The sequence below is a fragment of the Rhyacophila brunnea genome, unplaced genomic scaffold, assembly GCF_057557595.1.
Source record: "Rhyacophila brunnea isolate RB1 unplaced genomic scaffold, BYU_Rbru_1.0 scaffold_11, whole genome shotgun sequence".
Taxonomy (NCBI): domain Eukaryota; kingdom Metazoa; phylum Arthropoda; class Insecta; order Trichoptera; family Rhyacophilidae; genus Rhyacophila; species Rhyacophila brunnea.
Genome location: NW_028232763.1, coordinates 34,324,634 through 34,346,101, shown reverse-complemented (window position 1 = coordinate 34,346,101; position 21,468 = coordinate 34,324,634). Strand labels below are relative to the sequence as shown.

General features: G+C 35.3%; 1 protein-coding gene across 1 annotated transcript in view; it reads right to left on the bottom strand.

Annotated features, from left to right (window-relative positions):
- Cda4 (chitin deacetylase Cda4) overlaps nucleotides 1-15,145 on the bottom strand; it is a 32,313-nt gene extending 17,168 nt beyond the window's left edge. The window contains exon 1 of the mRNA XM_085960336.1: nucleotides 15,010-15,145. Coding sequence (XP_085816462.1) covers nucleotides 15,010-15,073 — 64 coding nt within the window. The 5' untranslated portion in view covers nucleotides 15,074-15,145. The remainder of the gene's footprint in view (nucleotides 1-15,009) is intronic.
- Between the last annotated feature and the right edge of the window lie 6,323 nt (nucleotides 15,146-21,468).

The following is a 21,468-nucleotide window of genomic DNA, read 5'->3' as shown; positions in this document are numbered from 1 at the left end:
CATTTAATAAAGTGGTTTTCAACCCGTTTCGTTTTACGGCGTCCCTTTTAAAAATTCTTTCAAGTCGCCCTAATAACTATAGTAGCATAGATATCGTTATATTATCCACGCATAATAGTGAAAACTTTAACCTTGAACTTGCGCAGATGCGAATTCTTATGATGCGCACAAATTACACAAGGTAAAATGAATTATTGTTACCGACACTATTTACGATTGCTGTCACATGAAGCCTATCGCATTGTTTTTCTCTTGCTCGGCGTCATGAATTATAAATCAAAGCAATAAGTAATGATAATATGTCAATGATGTAAAATGACTTAATATCGCATACAATATAATATAACCGAGGTACGCCTAGCATGATATCGATCAATGATAATTATGCCTATGCAGTAGGTATTTATTTACTGCGACTTTTCTTCGTTAATCTCGCGCGTGCTATAGAAAGTTAAAAATGTCGTCGAGCCACGCTTGGATGTTTATCTTGTGTGGATTCAGGGCCGTCCCTAACGTTGTTAAACCGATTAAAAATTATATTGATTCATGTTCCGTTAATTATTTCGTATTGGTGTGTTTGCAAATTCCTGATACCTACTGACATTGTATACCTACATACTCTAAGTAGGCAGACATTTGAGTATATACCAGTGGCGAAGGGTGGAGGTAGGCTGTTAAGATCCGCCATAAATAATGCACACTAAACTTTGTCATTCATACGTATTTATTTTCATTGAAATACGACTACATATAACAGATGGTGTTAGTTAGTTTTTAAAAATCAGTTAAACCCTGCAAAAAACATGCCATAATAGGTAATAGTCAAAAAATACTCATATCTATAAAATATCTAAAATTATGCCATTAAATCATACAGAATTTTGAATATTTTTTTATCTATTATTGTTTGGTTAGGCAAGGTATAATGAATTAAAAAAAAAATGAACCAACAATTGTATTCTTAATCCAACGAAAACAAATAAGTATGCACGAAAAAATGTGCACAATTTTATCGTATCGCCCAAAGTATACTAAAACTATTATGGTTTGGCTTAGGCTGGGTTTAATTAATTTATAAAAACTTACCGAAACCATCTGTAAATAATTGTAGTCTTAGTTCAATAAAAACAAATACGTCAGACTAACAAAACTATGCACTAATTATGTCGGATATAAACAGCCTACATCCACGCTACTGGTATATACATACAGAGCAAGACCGACTATAGTCAGGCTGGGGCATTATATAGCAAGTTACGATGGTATTGCAAGTATTGATTATCTTCGAATCCTGTTCGCAGTAAATGAAGATTTTCGATTGAATATTTCATTCAAATTAATTAATGTATCACCATTTTACATCAATCATACAAACAATTTGAATAATAAGCAACAACTAGCACTACGATCGAAATTTTCAACTTCGTGCACCGGCTTTGATACAGAGTCATGCTAAGGGTGATTGCTGCCCCATTGTCAAAACAAAATTACCGCTCTATGTCTCAAAAATATGTACCTAGGTACCTATATATTATTTTAAAAAGTAATCTAAAATAAATGAAATAATTATTTATAATCAATCATGCACATTGATAGGTAGTAACAAAAATTATCTCGGCGCGCCTTGATTTATTTTGTATTATATTTCATAAATATAATTTAAAATGGAAGTTAGCGGTAATTTGACATGGAGCAGATGAGGAGGTTGTTTTATATATGCGTATTTTTTACAATCTACCAAAAACAATCATAAATTGAAAAAAAAAAGTAGCAAATGCCTATTAGTATATTTAATTAAAATTTTCGCAGAGGTTTATCAAAACCTAGTAAGTAAAACCGAGTAACTATAATTTGTCTAATTTAGGGTATATAATTGTCATATTATCCAGTGCATTATGGTTACAGTTAAATTACCTTTGGACATAAGTTCAAAATAAGAAATATTCATTCAAAACCTTACGTTTTCACAGACATAGGTGCCAAAAACTTGCAATCTTATATGATACAAGCTTTTTAAAATTAATATTTAGATGTATTTGAATTAATTTTACTTCAATGCATAAAATAAACTATTTTAAATTTATTAAAATAATTCGATAATAATTTATAACAATCATAACACACACGAAGACCGAAATCAAAACAGGTTATTCTTTTTCGGCATAATATTATAACGAAATGACAACATAATAATTATTATAATATAGGCACTCGCTTTTGGTGAAATGAAATCGAAATGAAATTGTTAATAATTTTGCATACAAATTAAACACGTGCTAAAAATAGTATGGAACAAACAAATGAATATAATATTCATAATATCATCATGCATAAAATTAATATTTTTCAACATACTCAAATATTGTTAAAATACATATTATGAAATTAAATTCCATTTAAAACCGTCTAATTATAAAATTCACAAGACAGGAATTATCATTTTTAATGGTTTCTACGACTACATTCATAAAAGTGTTTTTTCAGATTTTTTTTTGGAATACCCACATACATTGTTTATTTTAATTTGATTTTATTCATAGAAGCATATGTACGACTAATTATATAATATTATTATGTTTTATCTACTGGGTGCTCCGCGCATTAGCTCTTCTAGCCACGTACTCATGGCCTTCAGCTATACCCACCTGTGAGATGCTCATCACGCGGGATAGATATCGAAGTTTTAAGAGGGATGTACTTACCTACTGATACCTTAATGCTTAAATTTAAATCGTATGGTCCTCCGCCTGGACAGTTACCTGCGCCAGGCACTAAGGGCGTAATGCAGAATCGTTGATGTTAAGCAGCCGTTATAACAAGAAAAACACCACTTAGGCGTTCTAATAATAATTATATATGTTTTTATCACTGAACTTAGGTCGTCGAAATCGGCCCCTTGAAATTATGCGCATATCTTAGGGACTTACGCGCCTAAGTTTGTTTCTGCATCGCGCTCTAGTTCTCTTCCCGTCGATAACTTCGTTAATTGCGTTATTATCGATTTTATTCTTCAATAAACACCGTTCTCCGTTACAATTTCTTAATTTTTAAAACCTGCCCTGCCCAGTTTCCTGACCAAGACACGTCAACCGTTATAGGCCCACGCAGTCTTATTCAAACAAACATTGTTATTCAAGTCGTAAGAAACAGGTCATTTTTTATATTATAAATAAATGTACATATCAGGTTTGCGCGATATTACGGGCGACCCTGTCATGTGATTCGATTTTTAAGGAAAGTAAGAGTAAAGATCATTAGCCAGAAACAAGAAAAAGTTCGTAAAAAATATCAAAACATTCCGATCAATCTACGACAAGAAAAAAACTTTCTTCTCCAATAATTAATTATAACTGCCAATAAAATATATACCCACATTTAAGGTGCTGAGATACAAGTGACATGTATTTAAAAAAGAAAAATAGTAGCAGCAATCTATTTGAGACAAGATTCGAACATAATATAAGTAACTGCTTTATATAAAAAAGACATTGGGATCTGTTAATCTGTTCTATGGATATTACAAAGATTTTATTTTCAATCACCTCATGTTCTTTGTCAGTACCACACGACTGAGGATCGATTGAGGACCACGACCTGGATAATTTGGATGTCGAAATGCATTGGCCCCTCCTCTCGGTAGGTATTCTACCCAGTGGCGCGCCCACATTGTAATCGAAAGCCAATAAACTATACCTTGGGCTTAGACAAACAACACGGCAAAAAATGATTTGTAATTCTCCAGCATCCTTTTTAGTAAAATTTCTTAGATTTTAATTTCTAACACAAAAATTTCGAAAAACGAATGTCAGGTTTTTTTAGAAACCCGTTCCCTAATGAAATTCTCGGTGTCCACCCGAATTCCGGAGTGGTATAGGTCATGGCTGGGGAGGGTTGACAGGGCCTAACCTGGGGGCCCGGGCTGTGGGGTGCCTGGCGTGTCGGGTTGACCAGATAAGTGAGATAAACACACATCATAAATTAGCTTTACTAGTAAAAAAAAGTCGCCTGCGGCGCTATTATACTTCATGACTATGAACATTTTAATTTATATAATTGTCCAATATATTTTCTGATTATTATGTGTCGATACTTGACAGCTCCATTATTAAAGTAGCTGTATTGAAAATCGCCAATAATTCACTGAATAAGTACCCTCAATTTGAACTAAAACACAATTTGAAAAACGTTAATGTAGTATTTCACACTGCCTTTAATCTAAGCCCTAAGCGGTGGATAGCCCAGTGGTCGGCAAACTCATTAGTCAATAGAGCCAAATATCAACAGTACCTACAACGATTGAGATTTTTTTGAGAGCCAAATTTCCTAAACTTAAATTATATACGTAGGTAGTAAGTAGGTACACTGCTAATTTACTTAATAAACTTTAGTTAAAGTTTAAGTCCTAATTAAATTATAGGTAGGTACACTGAATAAAACTGAATATCATACGTAATAATGATCTTATTTATTAATAAAAATTAAATTGTAAGTCAGGTATCCATAAAATTGAATCATGACAATGACTGACAAACTCAATGTGAATAATGGCCTTGCATCTCCTTGTAAAGTTTGGGTAAGTCAGGTTCTCATCAATAAATCGATTTCTTAATTTACTCTTGATTTCCTCTCTTGGAAATCTTTTTACTAACCACAAAACTTGCAATATTAACATTGTTGACAGATTTTATTCAGTACCTAATTAAATACATAACTTTATTTTTATTGACTCTTCTCCTCAGCTGCTTTCTTCCTTGCATCATCGACAGGATATTTAGCGCAAAATTATGAGTTTTCAGTTGTATCTTTCTAAATTTCAATGCGCCAATTTTTCCCGACACATAAATACAGGTCGGTAAGCCATTTAAGTTTTGAATAAACGCGAAGTCTCGGTCTATTCAACATTACATTTACGGTTATCCTATCTATTGTCTAAGGTTATCCTCTTCCATTTTCTTTGCTTCTTCTTTGTAGCCATGTCAAATATGGCAGAGAGCATCTGTGGCAGAGCCGCACTCAAGGGGCCAAAGAGCCGCAGTTTGCCGATCACTGCCCTAGCCTGAGGGCCCGTTTCAGGATGTGATGGCCATGGTGTAGGTACACCGAGTGCAATAGACAAAAGACCGATAAACGAGATATTAGGCTGTGTTGTATTGAGTAGGTTGTGTATAATTTAAACGCAATAATACTTTTTTGTCCATCTTCGATTAATATGTTGGAACCTCAATATTGAAAAACCATAAATCTACGATAAACATTCGGCGAAAAGAACGACTACACCCACTACGGTGGTGGTGTAAATCAAAAGAACATTTTTTTCGGTGGAATTCGGCATAAATATTGTAGCTCTCTAGACCAGTGTTCCCCAAACTTTCGACATCTGTGTACCCCTTCTATAATTTTCGTAACACTGAGTACTCCTCGTCAACGAAAAATGCATATACGTACTTTAATAACAATCAAAATATATTTATATATTCCTTTTGTAGTACATAAACAAAATAATAATAAACGAAAAATAAAATTCATTCATAATAAAATATAAATAAAAGTTATATTATAAAAAATAACATTCATTGGTTATTAATTTTAATCTGAGGTGCGGTTCCACACCCAAAAGGCTGTTCCTTTTTTTTACGTAATGTCTACAAATGCTGAAAAAGCAACTTCACATAGATATGATGTTGGAAAAGGTAAGATGTATTTCAGGAATTTCTCTGTTAAAACTGGATACACATGTTGCATTTGCAACCTAAATGATGTTTAAGTACACTCCTTATATTTATTTTGCAAGAATCCGTCTGAAGCTAATAATTCCAACAATTGCTCTTCTTCCGCAAGCGATAAACCTTCTAGCATGGATATTGTATTAATGATTGTTGCACCAGGCGTAGCCATAACCCGGTGCAGCGCATACCCCCACCAAACTCTTTCCGTACCCCAGGGGGTACGCGTACCACACTTTGGGAAACACTGCTCTAGACCAAGCGGGTAGCACAGCCGATATTATTTAAGTAATCTTTTGGCATACTAGGTACACATGTCCAGCATGGTCGCTGTTCACTTCCAATCCGCCAGTCGCTGATGACACGCTCAACGGTTACCGCCACTATGCCTCCAATTTAATAAAAACTAGGAGAAACTGTACAAATATATCGCCGTGTATTGTGAAAATATGTAAAAATATTTATATGAAGAAGAAAAAGAGCCTATGGGACTAATTTACATTCTCCTCCTTGGGCCCCTCCCAATAATAAATCCTGGGTGCGCCACTGATTCCACCAAACGTCAGCGTAAGGCCAGTGGTATTCATAAATTGGTGCAACCATCTAACTAAGGCATAAATTGTTAGCTTTTAATATTCTGACGACGCATGTCAAAAAGACAAGATAGTAGGACGACAGAAACGGACTACGTGCATTCGATAACCATTTGTGAATGCGACAGGTCGCAATAAGTCGTAGGTCAGCACCTGTAGTTACAGTTATAAAGGTTTTCAATGCTATGCTCAAAATTTCAAAGGTTCACAGTTGAAGCGACTGGACTAAATGCGGACGGCAGTGGCACCTGCTCAACTAGTCTATACACAATACTGCTTTTGGCCACTACGGCAGCTATCTAGGGTAGATTTGTATCAAAATATTAGCGCTTATTGTAACAATTACAATAAGTTAGCCGCCTAAACAGTCAAATCTCGCTCTAAAATGTATCATAGCCTCGTGCTGTTAAAACATAGCACTTATTGCAATTGTTACAAAAAGTGCTAATAATTCGATACAAACTTACTCTAGATAGCTGCCGTAGCGGCCGAAAGCAGTCTTGTGTATATAATAGATGCGCTGATGGATTTTGTTATCCGCACCCCCTCCCATCGCATTAAAAATCAATAATAAATGGTTATGGATATTATTCGAAATACACCCACCCATATCATTTTTCTGTGTATTTGCGTGCCTGTTTCCAACATAGGCAGGCGTACATACATCACAATACTTGGCAATGGTGTAGGACTGTAGGTATATAATATTATTGTATTATCATGTCCTTATTTCCATAGCAACCGTATTTGTACATTGTATACATAATTTTAATGTTTTGGCTTGACCCTCCTTCAAACACTAAATAAATTAATAAACAAAAAGTAATAGTATGTATCAATACTTTATCGTCAACAAACAATTGATTGAGAATGAGACTGTATATTAATTACAAGGTTACATGTCAATTGTACGTATAACATTTCGCTGTAGCATCTTCATCGTGAGCTGTCTTACCGAAAATACATGACCTTACCAAGAGGGAGTGAAAATACTTAAGTAGGTACCTACTGAAAATCGTATGTCGTCATTTATGTACAACGGGTTTGGGTCGAAATCCCGAATGGCCAAGATCCGAAAGCCGAAATACTGAATGCCGAAATTCCGAAGGCCAACATCTCGAATAGTTTATGTAAAATGTGTATTATTTAAAACAAACGTTAAATTCGTCGGTAGGTCTTGTTGTAAAAATAAATAATAATCACTATAACTCAACGAAATATTAATTTTGTCGTTTCTAATATATTAGAAATTATCTATTGTGTCAATATAATTTATATCATGGGAACTGAAATACCTAACGGGTGTGGAGAAATAGGCAGCCGAACTCGAGTGTGGAAGAATATGGGATACATTTAAACATGTGTAAAGAATACGCTTGTCGTTCGTTCTGACAACTGCTCTCGTTGTATGCACTGACGGTCATTCAATATTGGTGTATTTGAAGTTGCAACACACACTATAATGTGTGGTTCATTTTCGTAGGACACACATACATTCAAACCCCTGCGTCAAAGTGTAGTGTAATGGTGAATATCCTATCGGAATTCTATTTAGCAATCTTTTCTGTGATTCATATAAATTGTTCTGGATCCAAATACCCTATGTTTAGTTGTAATGTAAATATTTTTTACTAATACATTATAGTTTTATATCTGAGCTATATCAAAACTATAATATTATAGACTGCTACTACACCACCAGGGTTGCGCATGTACGTGGTAGCCTAGTGGAGATTATGGTAGATTTTTGATGAGCGTATGTTGTAAGCCACCGCGTGTATGCATGCGTGGAAAAATTCTGATCCACCAAGAATGCCTTGGAGGTTTCTCATTCCTGTTTATAAGGCACTATTTAGGGGTGCATTATCAGCTAAATTCATTTAGATAAGGTGATGTTGCAAAGTAGTTTATATGTACATTACAGCGCTTGAAATATTGCGAGCCGGAGCGTTCGATAATTTTCCGAGAGAAGTGTGCTCGATTTAAATAAATTATTTAAATCGAGCACAAGGCGATAAGTCTTAAAAATCGAAAAATGAGTTAAATATGGCAAATGAACCACAATACACTTATACACACATGAGAAAAAGGATAAGTCAAATCAACACCTCTGAATTACTAAATTCTATACAGAAACATTGGAGTTCCCATACAAAATGGTCTAAAAAATTATCTTCTTTTGGCTGTCCTGAAAAGTAGCGATTTCTTCTGATGATGACTTCTTGCTTTCGCACACAGCATTATTATATACCTTCGAGGGATAAATGAAATAACACTCCGTACATTTCTAACTTACATATGAATTGAATAGTTACGCAAGCATCGTTTGTGAGCGACGCAGGCCAAAATATTCTCATTATTTCTACGGAATATAGGTACTGTCTAAAATAATTTTACAATATAATATTGTCTGGACCTTATAGGTTAAGCAAGTGACTGACATTCATTTCTGGTAAAAACAAAATCTGTTAATAAAAACCTCTAGTCTGTGGAGGCCTTAGACTATAGATACATCTAGACGCCACCCGTTGTATTGCTAAATGAAGCCGCGTGCCTTGCGTTTGGTTTGTGAGCGAGCGAACGCATTCGTCTACAAATGTTCGAGACCATAGACCATTTCGCTAGTGCTCGCCCAAAATGCTCGCACTAGACGCTCAGAATTAAAATATAATTTTCTATTTTTTTTACGTTATATAGTATTTTTAAGCGGTCAAAATGCAACCATTAGATAAAGATATTCATAATTTAAGTTATTTTAAAGAAACACTAGGTCACTGATATTAAAATATATAATAAAATACAAATAAATTATCACGAACATGTATCAACTTACTTATAAAACGTAATACCATCTTCTTGCTTATCAGTACGGCTACCACATTTTAAGACAAGACACAGAACCAACTTTTCTACTTAATTAACCAAAAATATTTACCACTGACTTTATGTTTAACACAAAAATATCAATTTTAGCAACACGAGCTCGCAAGTTATCGACGCTATGTGAAGCGTTTCGCCCCAATTTGATGGCGATACTTTTGGAAACTGGCTTGTAGCTAGTAGACCTTTTATCTTACTCTAGCGCGCGTCGCAGAGATTGTAAGGGTGCCGAATACTTTCTCACTCGCACTCATGCATCGTTTTTGTTCAGGCCTTGGTGGAGGCCCATTTTTAGGATCGGACATGGTCAGAGAGATTGTCTTATTCACTTTCTTCACTTTATTTGTTGCCAATAAGCAGTGCATGATCTGCCTATAGAATAGTACAAAACTTTTATTGTGCATTTATGGAAGTGTATTTCTATCAATAAATAATTAACATAACCTAACCTAACCTTACCAACCATACGTAGCGCTTTAGTTAGCTCTTGTTGATGTAAGTGACATTGTTTGTATAAGTAGGCATAAGTAACACCTCATAGATCGGACCCAATTGGAATATACATTGAAATTGCCTAAAAAAATCTTGGTGGCAAAATAATATAAAATATCATTATTTCATGTGGAAATACGGGTTTACGACATAATAATGTCATAAATATTATTTTTTTACCATGCGTCCGACAAGTTTTATGTCAAACTTTAAGAAAAAAATATGCAAAGTAAATGAATTAGACTATTTTTCTAATTATTCACGAGCAGAAATGCAATTTTTCCACAAGATAATCTCGAAGATTTCACGAACCGCTTAGGTCCATTTCGAGCCCTGTAATTGACTGCAGACCATGAGTCTCTTTTATGATAATTTTCATTTATTTAGGTTCCGTCTAACTAAATGCTTTCCCAACGCCTTTGGATCATATGCATTACTTTGTAGTACTGTCTCGATTGCAACAACCGGCTCTTATTTTAATAACCGAGCCGGCTGAATGAATCCCTGCTTACCACCATTGCAATTTTGCTTTTACAACACTAATAGTTGAATAGCTACCGCCATTTCCCAGTGATGACATAATAATATTGTTATTGCTTATTTTGCTTGTGGTAGTTTTAGAAATTGTATTTTTGTGATGATATTTGTTTGCCTCATAATATATAAACTATTCCTATTTAAAAGTTGTCTATGGTCGCATGTTGAAATAGTCTCAACTGTGGCTCAATCCGACAAACAGCATTATCATAAAGCAATTGGTGATAACAACAAATAAGACCCCTCGAGTCATTCATTTACCATATAGGATAGGCCTTTAGCTAATTTGACATTTCGTTAGGAAATATTGGCCGTTCATTGGTTGACCCATGGACCCTACATCCTAAGGCGAGCCCTCAGGCTAGGATATTTGGCGGGTCCCCCTACCTATCGTGAAGAGTAAAGGCAGTGTGACGTACTGCGATAACGTTTTCCAAATGGCGTACGCGGTAAAATTAAGGTGTATTTTTAGCGATTTTTTTTATTTTTATTTATGTACCATTTGAATTATGGAGTTGTCGAGTATCGGCACACAGTTAAAAGTTGCATCGTAAAACCAAATTATTTCAATTATTAATATCATTGAAGTAAAATTACTTTTTTTTACTATTAGAGCAAATTTCTGATCTGTGTTTATCTCACTTATCTGGTCGACTCGTCACGCCGGGCCCTTCCTGAGCCCGGGCCCCCAGGCTAAAGCCCTGTCAGCCCCTCCCTTGTGGGGGCCATGGGTTGACCTATTGGTATTAACCAGTATGCAGTCATTCAGACGACGGTACATTGGTATCGAGCGATTAGCAATGAGGCTTTATATCGCCAAGTGCATGTATTTATGTAAGTCAAAACTGAAGGTGGGTTCTATACAATTTTTGCGTGTACTAACTATCGAGTTAACAACATCAAAATTCGACAACATAATATGATTTTGCTACAAAACCAATGTAAAAATCTATTAAGATTAAGTATGGTTTGATAAAATTATTATAACATGTTTATTAATAAGGTTGACAACTTTTTCCTATGTGCGCCTTTAGTGGCCTTCGAAAAAGAGCCATAAATACAGAGTTACTGACATACAATTATTTCTTATCATTGCAATCAATTATCATCTTCGGGAAATATCACTGTTTGTTCTTTTTACCTTAATTTATAAAGTAATTACAACTAAATAAATAATAAAAGTTAGATTGTGCCAACTTACTCTTTGGTTTTAATGAACAGCTGTTTAAGATATTATTTTATTATGCTCTCTAATTGCTTACGACGTTTTTATATTATTATTAATATAGGTAGGTATAAATAAATTGATTGTGAGTAAAAAGATATCTTGTCATAACATCTTGAAAGAGTAATAGTCCTGGGCTGTGTGAGAGGTTCGGGTCCGGAGGCTCCGGACCCCCCGCCAGGAACGAAAAAGTAAAAATTAGTTAGGTGAATGGAATATTACTATTTTGTGAGGACCTCATGACTGAGGATCGAAAACTGGATAATTTGGATGTTGCAACAACAATTAACAACATTGCCAACGGGCTGGCCCCATTTCTCTGGGCATTCTCAGACACGCATCAGTTGAAGATCCGTGGTACTCACGAATTGGTGCATCTAATGTTTGTTTTAATATTCTGACGCGGCATGTCGTAGAGACAAGATAGCATGGGCGACATAAGCGTACTACGTGCATTCAATAACCACTTGTGAATGCGATCTGCACTTGTGAATGGATCGCAATAACTCGTAGATGAGGACCTGTAGTTATGGTTGCAGGTCAGGTGTTCAACGCTATGCTTAAAGTACGGTGTCTAAATATGAGGAATGTACCTAAAAATGTGCGGCGGTTCACAGTTGAAGCGATGAGATGCCATTAGTAGCAGGAGGGATAAATGCGGAAGGCAGTCACTAGTGGCACCTGCTAGATTTTGTTAATCCCGCCCCCTCCCGTCGCAGACGTCACAAATTGACACTAATGATCACTAATTTTGTTAGCCGATTTAAAAATCAATAATAAAATTAACATGTATATTTTTTTCTGAATGAACCCCCCCCCATAACAGTTTTTTGTATGGTGGTTTGTGTGCCATGAAGAAGAGTCAATGGACGTGCGTCAATGAGGTGGAACGAAGACGAAGAAAGATATCACTCCAAGCCACCGTACCTCGATTGGAGACAACAGCTAGGCCAGAGTTTTGCAGTGTTTAGGTATTAGCCATGAGAAAAACGACGGAGACAGCATTCAAATGTTTATAATGGGCACGTGAAATAAATAAGCATTGTTTTTTTTTTGGAAAAGTTAGAACGAAGCTTGTGATTTAGATCTAGGTAGTTAATCGGGCGTCACGCTTTTGAAAATTTCACTTTTGCTTTCGTAATCTACGTGGTAGGTACGTGGTGAAGGTAGTAAATTAGAATTAATCCAATACATAATAAATGATCAAGTATCCATTGATTGTGTTTGATGTCTATGATTATTATCTATTAAATAAAGACAATTATTTTAATTCTTCTGATAATGATCGACAATAATTAGCACCTAAAACGATATTAATGTTTAATCATGTAGGTATCTACGTAAACATTATAGGTGGAAAAATATAATAATAGGGTAAACTGTTATTAACAGATTTAGTATTTAACCAGCAAGCTTGTAAGCAGCGCTCGAAATGGAAAATTTTACGAACCGGAGCGCTCGATGATTCTACTAAAATATTAACATAGTTATCTAAATTTATGAGTATTTTATAAAAATAAGTGGTAGGCTTTTTTGTTTTATGGCCGATCTAGCTCAGACGGTCAAAATATTTTCCTACGAGATTTTATTAATCGGAACGGCGGTCCGGTGCGCTCCGATCCATTTCGAGCCCTGCTTGTAAGCTGTTGTCAACTACCTAAAATGTTATTGAAACGGGTTGTGGTATGTTTGCGTCATTAATGCATTTCAGCAATTCGTAAACATTCAATTAATATACGAAGGTCTCTAAAAATGTCATTAAAATTCATTTCGAATCAATTTGATTTGTATTTTTAAATTATAAGTATTGCCAGATACCTACACATTTAAAGTAACCCCACAGCTAAATATTATTAGGTACATTATTTATAATACCTACTTATATATATTATATTATTATTATTATATAAATCGACTATCAGTATTTATTTATAGGTATTATTTTCATTGTTGTTATCATGATAATTAAAGCTGGCACACTCTAAAAAACATACCTAAGTACTAAGTATGTAGGTACTTATTTCATAAAGTTTAAATGTCAAAATGTGTAGACGATTTATCGTATCTAGGTAGAAGGTAGAAATAGGCGATATTAAAAAAAATATAATAGGTATGTAATACTAATACTAAATGAACTAATGAAGGAAGAATGTACCCCTTCCAATACAATTATTAGTTCTCAGTGAGGATGTGTATGATGTACCTACCTACCTACGTATTAAATCATTTATCTATCAATTGCATTGATATTGACAGCATATCATTATGGAAAATATTGATGATGATACCATTAACGAAAGCAAAAAGATGAGGGAGCATTTTATTATTATTTATAAAACAAATAGGTAGGTAGGTGTAACATATTTAAATAGTTGCTATGTAACTTCGATCACCAACTCGTAATTATTTTAAATACAACTATTTTATGAAGCTAAAACTAACCATAATATTTACCTGGTCTACTAAAATATTTATCTAATTAGTATCTAATAAGTTTCAGTTAGGTAATTTTAACCAGATGGTTGGTGCCACAATATTGCCATAACATTAATGTAGATTGTGTATTATTTTGCGTCATGCAACCGCGCAAAAGTTAACGATAACTATTTAAAAGCATTTCATGCGGAAAATACTCGCGAAAAGGAATGGATAATAACAGTGTTGTTAATTATAAATGTACTTTTAGTTAGTTTCGGAATTATTCGTTGTATTTTGTGTACGAGACTGTGAGAAAATTTTCATTCGGCTCGAGTTGTTATATCGCCGTTAATCGATCGATTGTTTGGCAAAGAGAAATTATTTAATTGCACGCGTGCATACGACGCGGATCTCTCTTTCACCATATCATCTTGACCTTCATACTTTGGCGGGGATGGGTAAGATGGGTCTTCCGAAGCCAAAGTACTTTCCAATGCCAAAGTAAACACAGCGTACGTATCGATTGAAACATTCCGACGCGCGCCGCCCGCGATAATTTATTCCGAACGGACACTCGAAACCCAAGAAAACATGTTAATCGAAAGATGAAACGTTATACAATATATAATGTCATCGTCGATTCTGAGATAGCGCAGTCTCCGCGTGAAAGTAAAATAAAAGTCAACGTACAGACATAATAAATTACGTAAAAACGTTAACCATTTTGTAACGAAATCGTAGTAAACGAAAATAAATTGTGTACGGCGTCGACAAACGGCAGGTTAACACTTGATAATCTCACAAACGTGCAAATTAACCATTTTAAACACTAATACATTTATTTCCTAACATCTAGTATTAATTTTCAGAAAATTATAAAGACAATCTTCGTTATTCTTTAGTACTAGGAAATTATCTCATATCGAAGAAAGGTTTACGTTTACATAATAAATGTTTTATTTATCCGACAGAAAAAATCATTTCACTTGTATCGAATGTTCTATATTTAAATTTTGTCTATCCATTGTTTCAGTAGATAGGTACCGTTAACCTCCTCGGATATAATGGATACCTACTTGATACCGTTGTTCGTTAGTGTTTATTAGTTGGGGGTTATCGTGTAATTGGAAAATTTTCTCACCGATTGCGAATGATAATGCGCACAGCACTAAAGCACCACGGCACAATCTTAAATTGTCAAGCATGATTGCTTTTGTAGAGTCGCATGCAGCTCGGTCTCGCTGCAGTGCTTCTCCTTTCACTAGTTTTCGAATACTAAAGATTGTTAATAAAACTTGACGATTGTCCGGTGGCCAGCGTCAGCGTCCACCTCCCTCTCACCGATCGAGGCTCGGCGTTCATTGCTGGGCCCGGGAGTGCGCGAACGGACTTTCTTTCCATTTGCACATTATGGTGGGTCAAGGAAAACGCTTTTTTCGGCCTCACAGGACCGCAAAGGATAAACTTCGCCGACTGCGTGATAATCATTTTAGTTGCAGTCTCAGCGTTGACATTGTAAACAGCGGACATTCGATTATTTTCACAGTTTTTTGTTTGACAAAAAACCGGTTTCATTTGCGAATGTTTCACGAGAATTAATCAAACATGGAATAAAATTGGAGGGTCACGCTGAGGTAGTAAACAGAATGTCGTAGGAACATTTTTTGCGGGTTGCGATTTTAAATCACCATCGTTGATGTCTCTTGTCGCTGCATTTTCTAGCTACATTCTACAAGCTAAAACATTTAACGGAAATGCTTGCGGAAATGTTTACATTTAGAACCAGAGGTTCGAGCGGACCCTTTTCTGAGTTGCTCCGCTCCGGGACCTAATACTTATTCCAGCTCCGCTCCAGGGTCTGCTCCGCTCCGGGTAAAAAGTATTAATAGGTATAATATGTATACAAATGTTAAAAAATTAAAAAATAAGTAGTTTTGAAATAAGGTTTATTATTCGTCCTTTTCATTATTAATTCTATTAAACAACAACCGACAGCAAATCGTCTTTCATTTTCTGCCTCTTCTGTCAAAAAATGTGGAGTTATTTATCACTTGGTAGTGTTGCCGTATTTCAAATAATTCAAGTGTCAAATATAATATTTTCATCGGATTTTGGGACGAAAATTTAATAATAAAAAATTACATCCGGAGCAGTCAAGCCCTTCAAATTTTTGGTACTCCGGCTCCGCTCTTGCTCCAGGTAAAACCCCAATGCTCCACTGCTCCGTGCTCCTGCTCCGAGATCCGCTCCAACGCTCTGTTTATAACACAATTATAACGCAGACGTAGAGTTAAACTCTTGAAACTATTAACGTGATCGTCATAATTTTGAGTGATTTAACAAGCAATGGCGGTTCGTGGTCTCCTGCAAGAACTTACTCCATCTCCCCCTATCCTGGACCAGTGTCCGCCTTGGCATTCCTTGTTGATACCTTCCACTTACCAAAATCTGGGCCTGCCAGTCGACCACCGACAGATCTACTATCCATCGGTGGTTTGGCATTGTCCATTTTTGCTACATGACCCGCCAATCGTGGTCTACCAAGCATTTTGTAGCCATATGTATAGTGTTTACCAGTGCTCCGCAACCGGTATGCCGTGGCACACTGTTGTACCGCGATGCAATAGCCAAATTTGCGTACATGGCTAGTAATATATTTGAGCACCTGCATGAACTTAATAAAACAATGCAAGGTCAGAATGAAAATATCTTGACGTTCTCTGATAAATTAAAAGAATTCAAAAATAAACTCGAACTTCGGCAGAAGAAGTTAAGACAATGATCTCTACAAATGGTCCATAGGAACTACCAGACCACCATTGAAAACAAGCAATCAATTTTGGAGCCGTCTGAAAAACATTTAACTTTGCAGCAAAATAAATTCCATCAGTACTTTCATACAATCAATGCCACTGGAGACGAAACCCTTTTGCAACCAATGCCGAAAATTCTATAGAAGCGCTTTTCCTATAAATTCGAGAAGAATTTGTTGAATTTATAAATGACGGTACGCTAAAACTGAACTTCGCCGATATTCCATTGGCTGTTTTCTGGATTTCGGTTAATAAAAAATATCCTCGGATTTCAGACAAGGCTATCGCAGTTCAGTTCCCATTGTAGAGTCAAAAAGGCGCTATTTTACTACGTTTATATTAATATTTTAAAACATCTGATTGTAGGATACAATTATTATTATTGTGTCAAATACTCGACAAATAATTATTCCCAACCCGACAACTAACTCTAATTATATTAATATAATATAACCATACGAAAAATCGGTAAACATAAAATCAATTCCATTAATTTTACCTCGAACACTATTTGAAAAACGCTATTTTAGAGTATCACCCTGTCTTTAAGCTTAGCGATAGGTAGGGGGTCTCGCCAAAGATCTCAGGATGTGGGGTCGATGTTTTGGTGTATAAATTGTTTTACGTGTGGTGTGCCGCGGAATTCTTCGAAGACCTTTGGTGTGCCGTGGGTGGGAAAAGGTTGCGGAGTACTGGTGTATACCAACAAGGAAATATTATATTCATGAATAACAAAATAATAACGCAAACGTAAAATTACCATTTACATAGTGTATAAGGCCGAGCTACAGAATAATGTTATGATCTGGAAAGACGCAATGAGACGCTGCGTGGTATCTAAATGCTCCAACTAAGGAGCAGACATGGATTAAAAAGAGAAGAAAATGAGCAACTATTGCCTCATTCGTATTAAGTATGGTGAACATATTTTGTACACGAGTAAATAAATTATCAAGGAAACCCTTGTCCTTCGGTATGATATTGATTGTCAATTCAATCTGGAAAGACACATACCCAGTAAAGTCTATGCGCATGAAACTGGACTTGATCATTATCTACCTACATTTACCTACTACAATGGTTTTAAAAAAATATTCCACAGTACCCTATAATTAGTAAGTATAATTAGTAAAATCAAACTGTATACCTATAGCTCATTTCCCGTTCCACGTTGGGTTAGGTTAGGTATTTAATTACAGCTAGGTACCTACAGTGGTACCTATTTCTCAGGGATATAATCAGGCCGTCCCATTTCGCTAACGCACACACTGGAAGTCGTTGCCCTGGTATATATTTTGTTAAATAAAAGTTTAAAATATTGAAAATATAAATGTGGACTGGGAAAGCTTTAAAAAAATCTGTATCTATCTACCTACAGGTATTTTGGTCAACGATAATTTCTTCCGCTTCGGTCGTCTTTACCGCTGAACTTAATCAATCCATTGATTCAGGAAAAATTGTTTTCCGTGTATTATTTGTGTATTTAACATGTCATTAATTGACAGTATATATTAATATTCAATATCAGTTTTTTTCCCCCGACCATGTCCAATCCTAATAGGATCATATGGGCCACCATAGGGTGGAGATTTGTATTGACAGATATTTTTTTACGAGAAATGGATGTCCGGCACTTGCTCAACCTATTAGGTCCATACTCTGACTCATACACAAATTGAAAAACAATATGTGTACTTGTCAGACCCAGGATTCGAACCTGAGACCCACGACGCAATAGGCCAACGCGCGGCCATCGTGGGTGTGAATATCAGTAGGCATTCAAAATCTTATTTTCTGTAGACATTGTAGGGAACTGAATGCAATGTTTGCCTTGAATGATAAAACCCTCACAATGGTTTGTATTATAGGTAGGTAAGTAATGAATAATGAGATCTATATAAAAAATGCAGTCTGTAACGTATGGATAATAATACAATTTACGGTTACAGACATTTAAACACTTACGAATAAAGAAGTACCTAAGTAGATTCAAAAATCCTCGAAATTTGAAATCCACAGTAGGTAGGTACCTAAATAAAGTAAAGTTAATACATTCACAAAGCAAATAGAAATATAGGAAAATACCTTTTATTGATGCCCCCAATGTCTCTTTACCGAGACGATTTCTTGTTGTTGGTTTGGTAAAATTCATTGATAAAAAGAAACAATATAACACTATCTAATATCTAAAAATACCTACACTATTGTAAATGAAAACTAATAGTGCTTACTTGCCTACCTAGTATAAATTCCAAAGAGTTTTGCATATAAATACGTGTATGGTGTATCTACCTAGAATTTGTAACCATAGAAGAAATAATATTATATGCAGCGGCGATTTTGATACAATCGTTCATCAGAAAATTTAAAAGAGAGCCTCCAAATAGTTGAAACAAGTCGTAAAATTATTAAATTATACCAAAATTAAAATGGTTTTTTTAATAATGTCGATTTAAATTTCAGAGAACGAATGCTCGACTATCATGCAACAACGTTAAAATCAGTATTGTTGCGTGGTATAAAAATCGCTTTACAGTGACACCATGGGTACGGCAAATGCGGCTTGCAGTTGTAGTGGTATTGTTTGCTAGCATTGAAACAGGCATTGTCGCAAGCAATTCAATACACGCGCGAATCGCCTATGGTGCCACTGTAAAATGATTTACCTTATAGTAGGCAGGTCATGAGAGATCAGTAAGTTCAGAGATCAGAGTCATGTTACCTATATCTACCAGTGGCGAAGGTTGGAGGTAGGCTGTTAAGATCTGACATAAATAGTGCATACTAAACTTTGCCAGTCAAACATATCTGTTTTCATTGAATTAAAACTACAATGACGTGTAGGTTGTAGATAGATACCTACTAGTAGTGCTAGTTAATCTAAATCTAAAAGTATGCCATTAAACCATTCACAATTTTAGATATTTTATAGAATATAGAATAATATTTTTAAGAAGGTATAAGAAGGGCTTAATGAATTTAAAAAAACTAATCTACACCATCTGTAATTTATTATGTATTCTTAATTCAACAAAAACAAATAATTATGACTGAAAAAGTGTGCACCATTTTTGTCGGATCGCCCATAGCATACCTAAACTATTATGGTTTGGTTTAGGATTTTAAGAACTAGCCAGCACCATATTATGTTTAGTGTGCACAAGTTAATATGCCGAATCTTAACAGCCTAACTCCATCCCTCCCCACTGATACCTACATCATTGATAGTAGATTCAGTGGATGTGATTTTTTTTCGTCTGCGGCGTTAGCATCTTATCCTGCCGGAAAAAGATGGCCGTATATCATTGAAATAAAAATAACGCGTTGTTGGCAGAGTATTGCAGACAGCAATGTTTACATTTTATTAAATTCAATAATTAAATTAATTTGATATTGATTGGTATCAAATATCTGATACTAACGCTGTCTGCTTATTATCAGATGTTTTGATGGGTAGGTAGAGTATATGCTTCATAACTTTGCACTCCGGCTCTAGTATGAAAATGATCTAAGTAATAAATTATAAATATATATTTTTTAAATATTATATTACTGTCTATTTATTTATAAGTACTACATATTATTATATTCCGACCATGTCCGATCCTAATAGGATCATAACATGGGCCTCCACAGAGTAGAGGTTTGTATTAACAGATTTTGTTTTTACGAGAAATGGATGTCAGCCACTTGCTCAACCTATTAGGTCCATACCCTGACTCACACACAAATTGAAAAACAATATGTGTACTTGCCAGACCCAGGATTCGAACCTGGGACCCACGGCGTTATAGTCCAACACTTAAGCCGCGCGGCCACCGTGGGTGGATTTTGTATTAATACAAGTAAATATCATTTGATTTAATTTTATGCGAGGTAATCAGGCAAAGAGGCGTATCAGTATAGTAAAGAATGCAAAAAAGTGCAAAGTTATAAAATGTAGGTATACTGTACGACTTGATACCTACGAGATATTTAACAGAATCAGAATTTTATATACATATATATATATATATGCGATGCATCATTACCTTCCTCTCCCTTGCCGTACAAAAACATGGATAACACTGATGTTTTGCTAATGTTTTAAGGCATATTTAGGCATTTTCGCGATCTGTTTGCGCCTTCTTATCTCTGCTTCACATCCACCTTTCTCACTTATGGTCGATCTCATATAGACAAATTCGTTCACGGTTTATTGATCTCCTCGGAGAGTAGGTACTTGCTGCGGGTAAAAGGCTATTAGCAGTGTTAGCACGATCGACAAACATTAATTCCTGACCATGGCCTTCATCAGCAGGAAATAGTGTAGTGTACCATCTGCGAATATCAAGTTATTTATTTTCTGACCACCAATTTGTTATTCCGCGATGCCAATGATCTAGGGCTTTTTGCATTATAATATACTCTTACAATAAAGATTATTGAAAGTAAGGGAAATTTTCTGCACATATAATAATATTACTTAGATCAATGATGTCTTCTACGTGTGTAAATAAAGAGCCCTCACTTGACACCAACTTGTAATGGTCGTTGGCATGGCCCCCACAAAGAGGGGGTTGACAGGGCTCTAGCCTGGGGGCCCAGGCTTGGGAAAAACACACCACAAATTTGCTTGAATAGTAAAAAAAGTCGCGTGCGGCGCTATTTTCCTTATATTTACATTAAGTGCGATGCAATTTGATATGATATTTGATATAATTAAATGATAGGTAATTAACACGTAGAATTTTATTTTATAATTGTTATACCCAGGGCTTTTTTTTAAAAAAAAAAGGTGCCGGAAC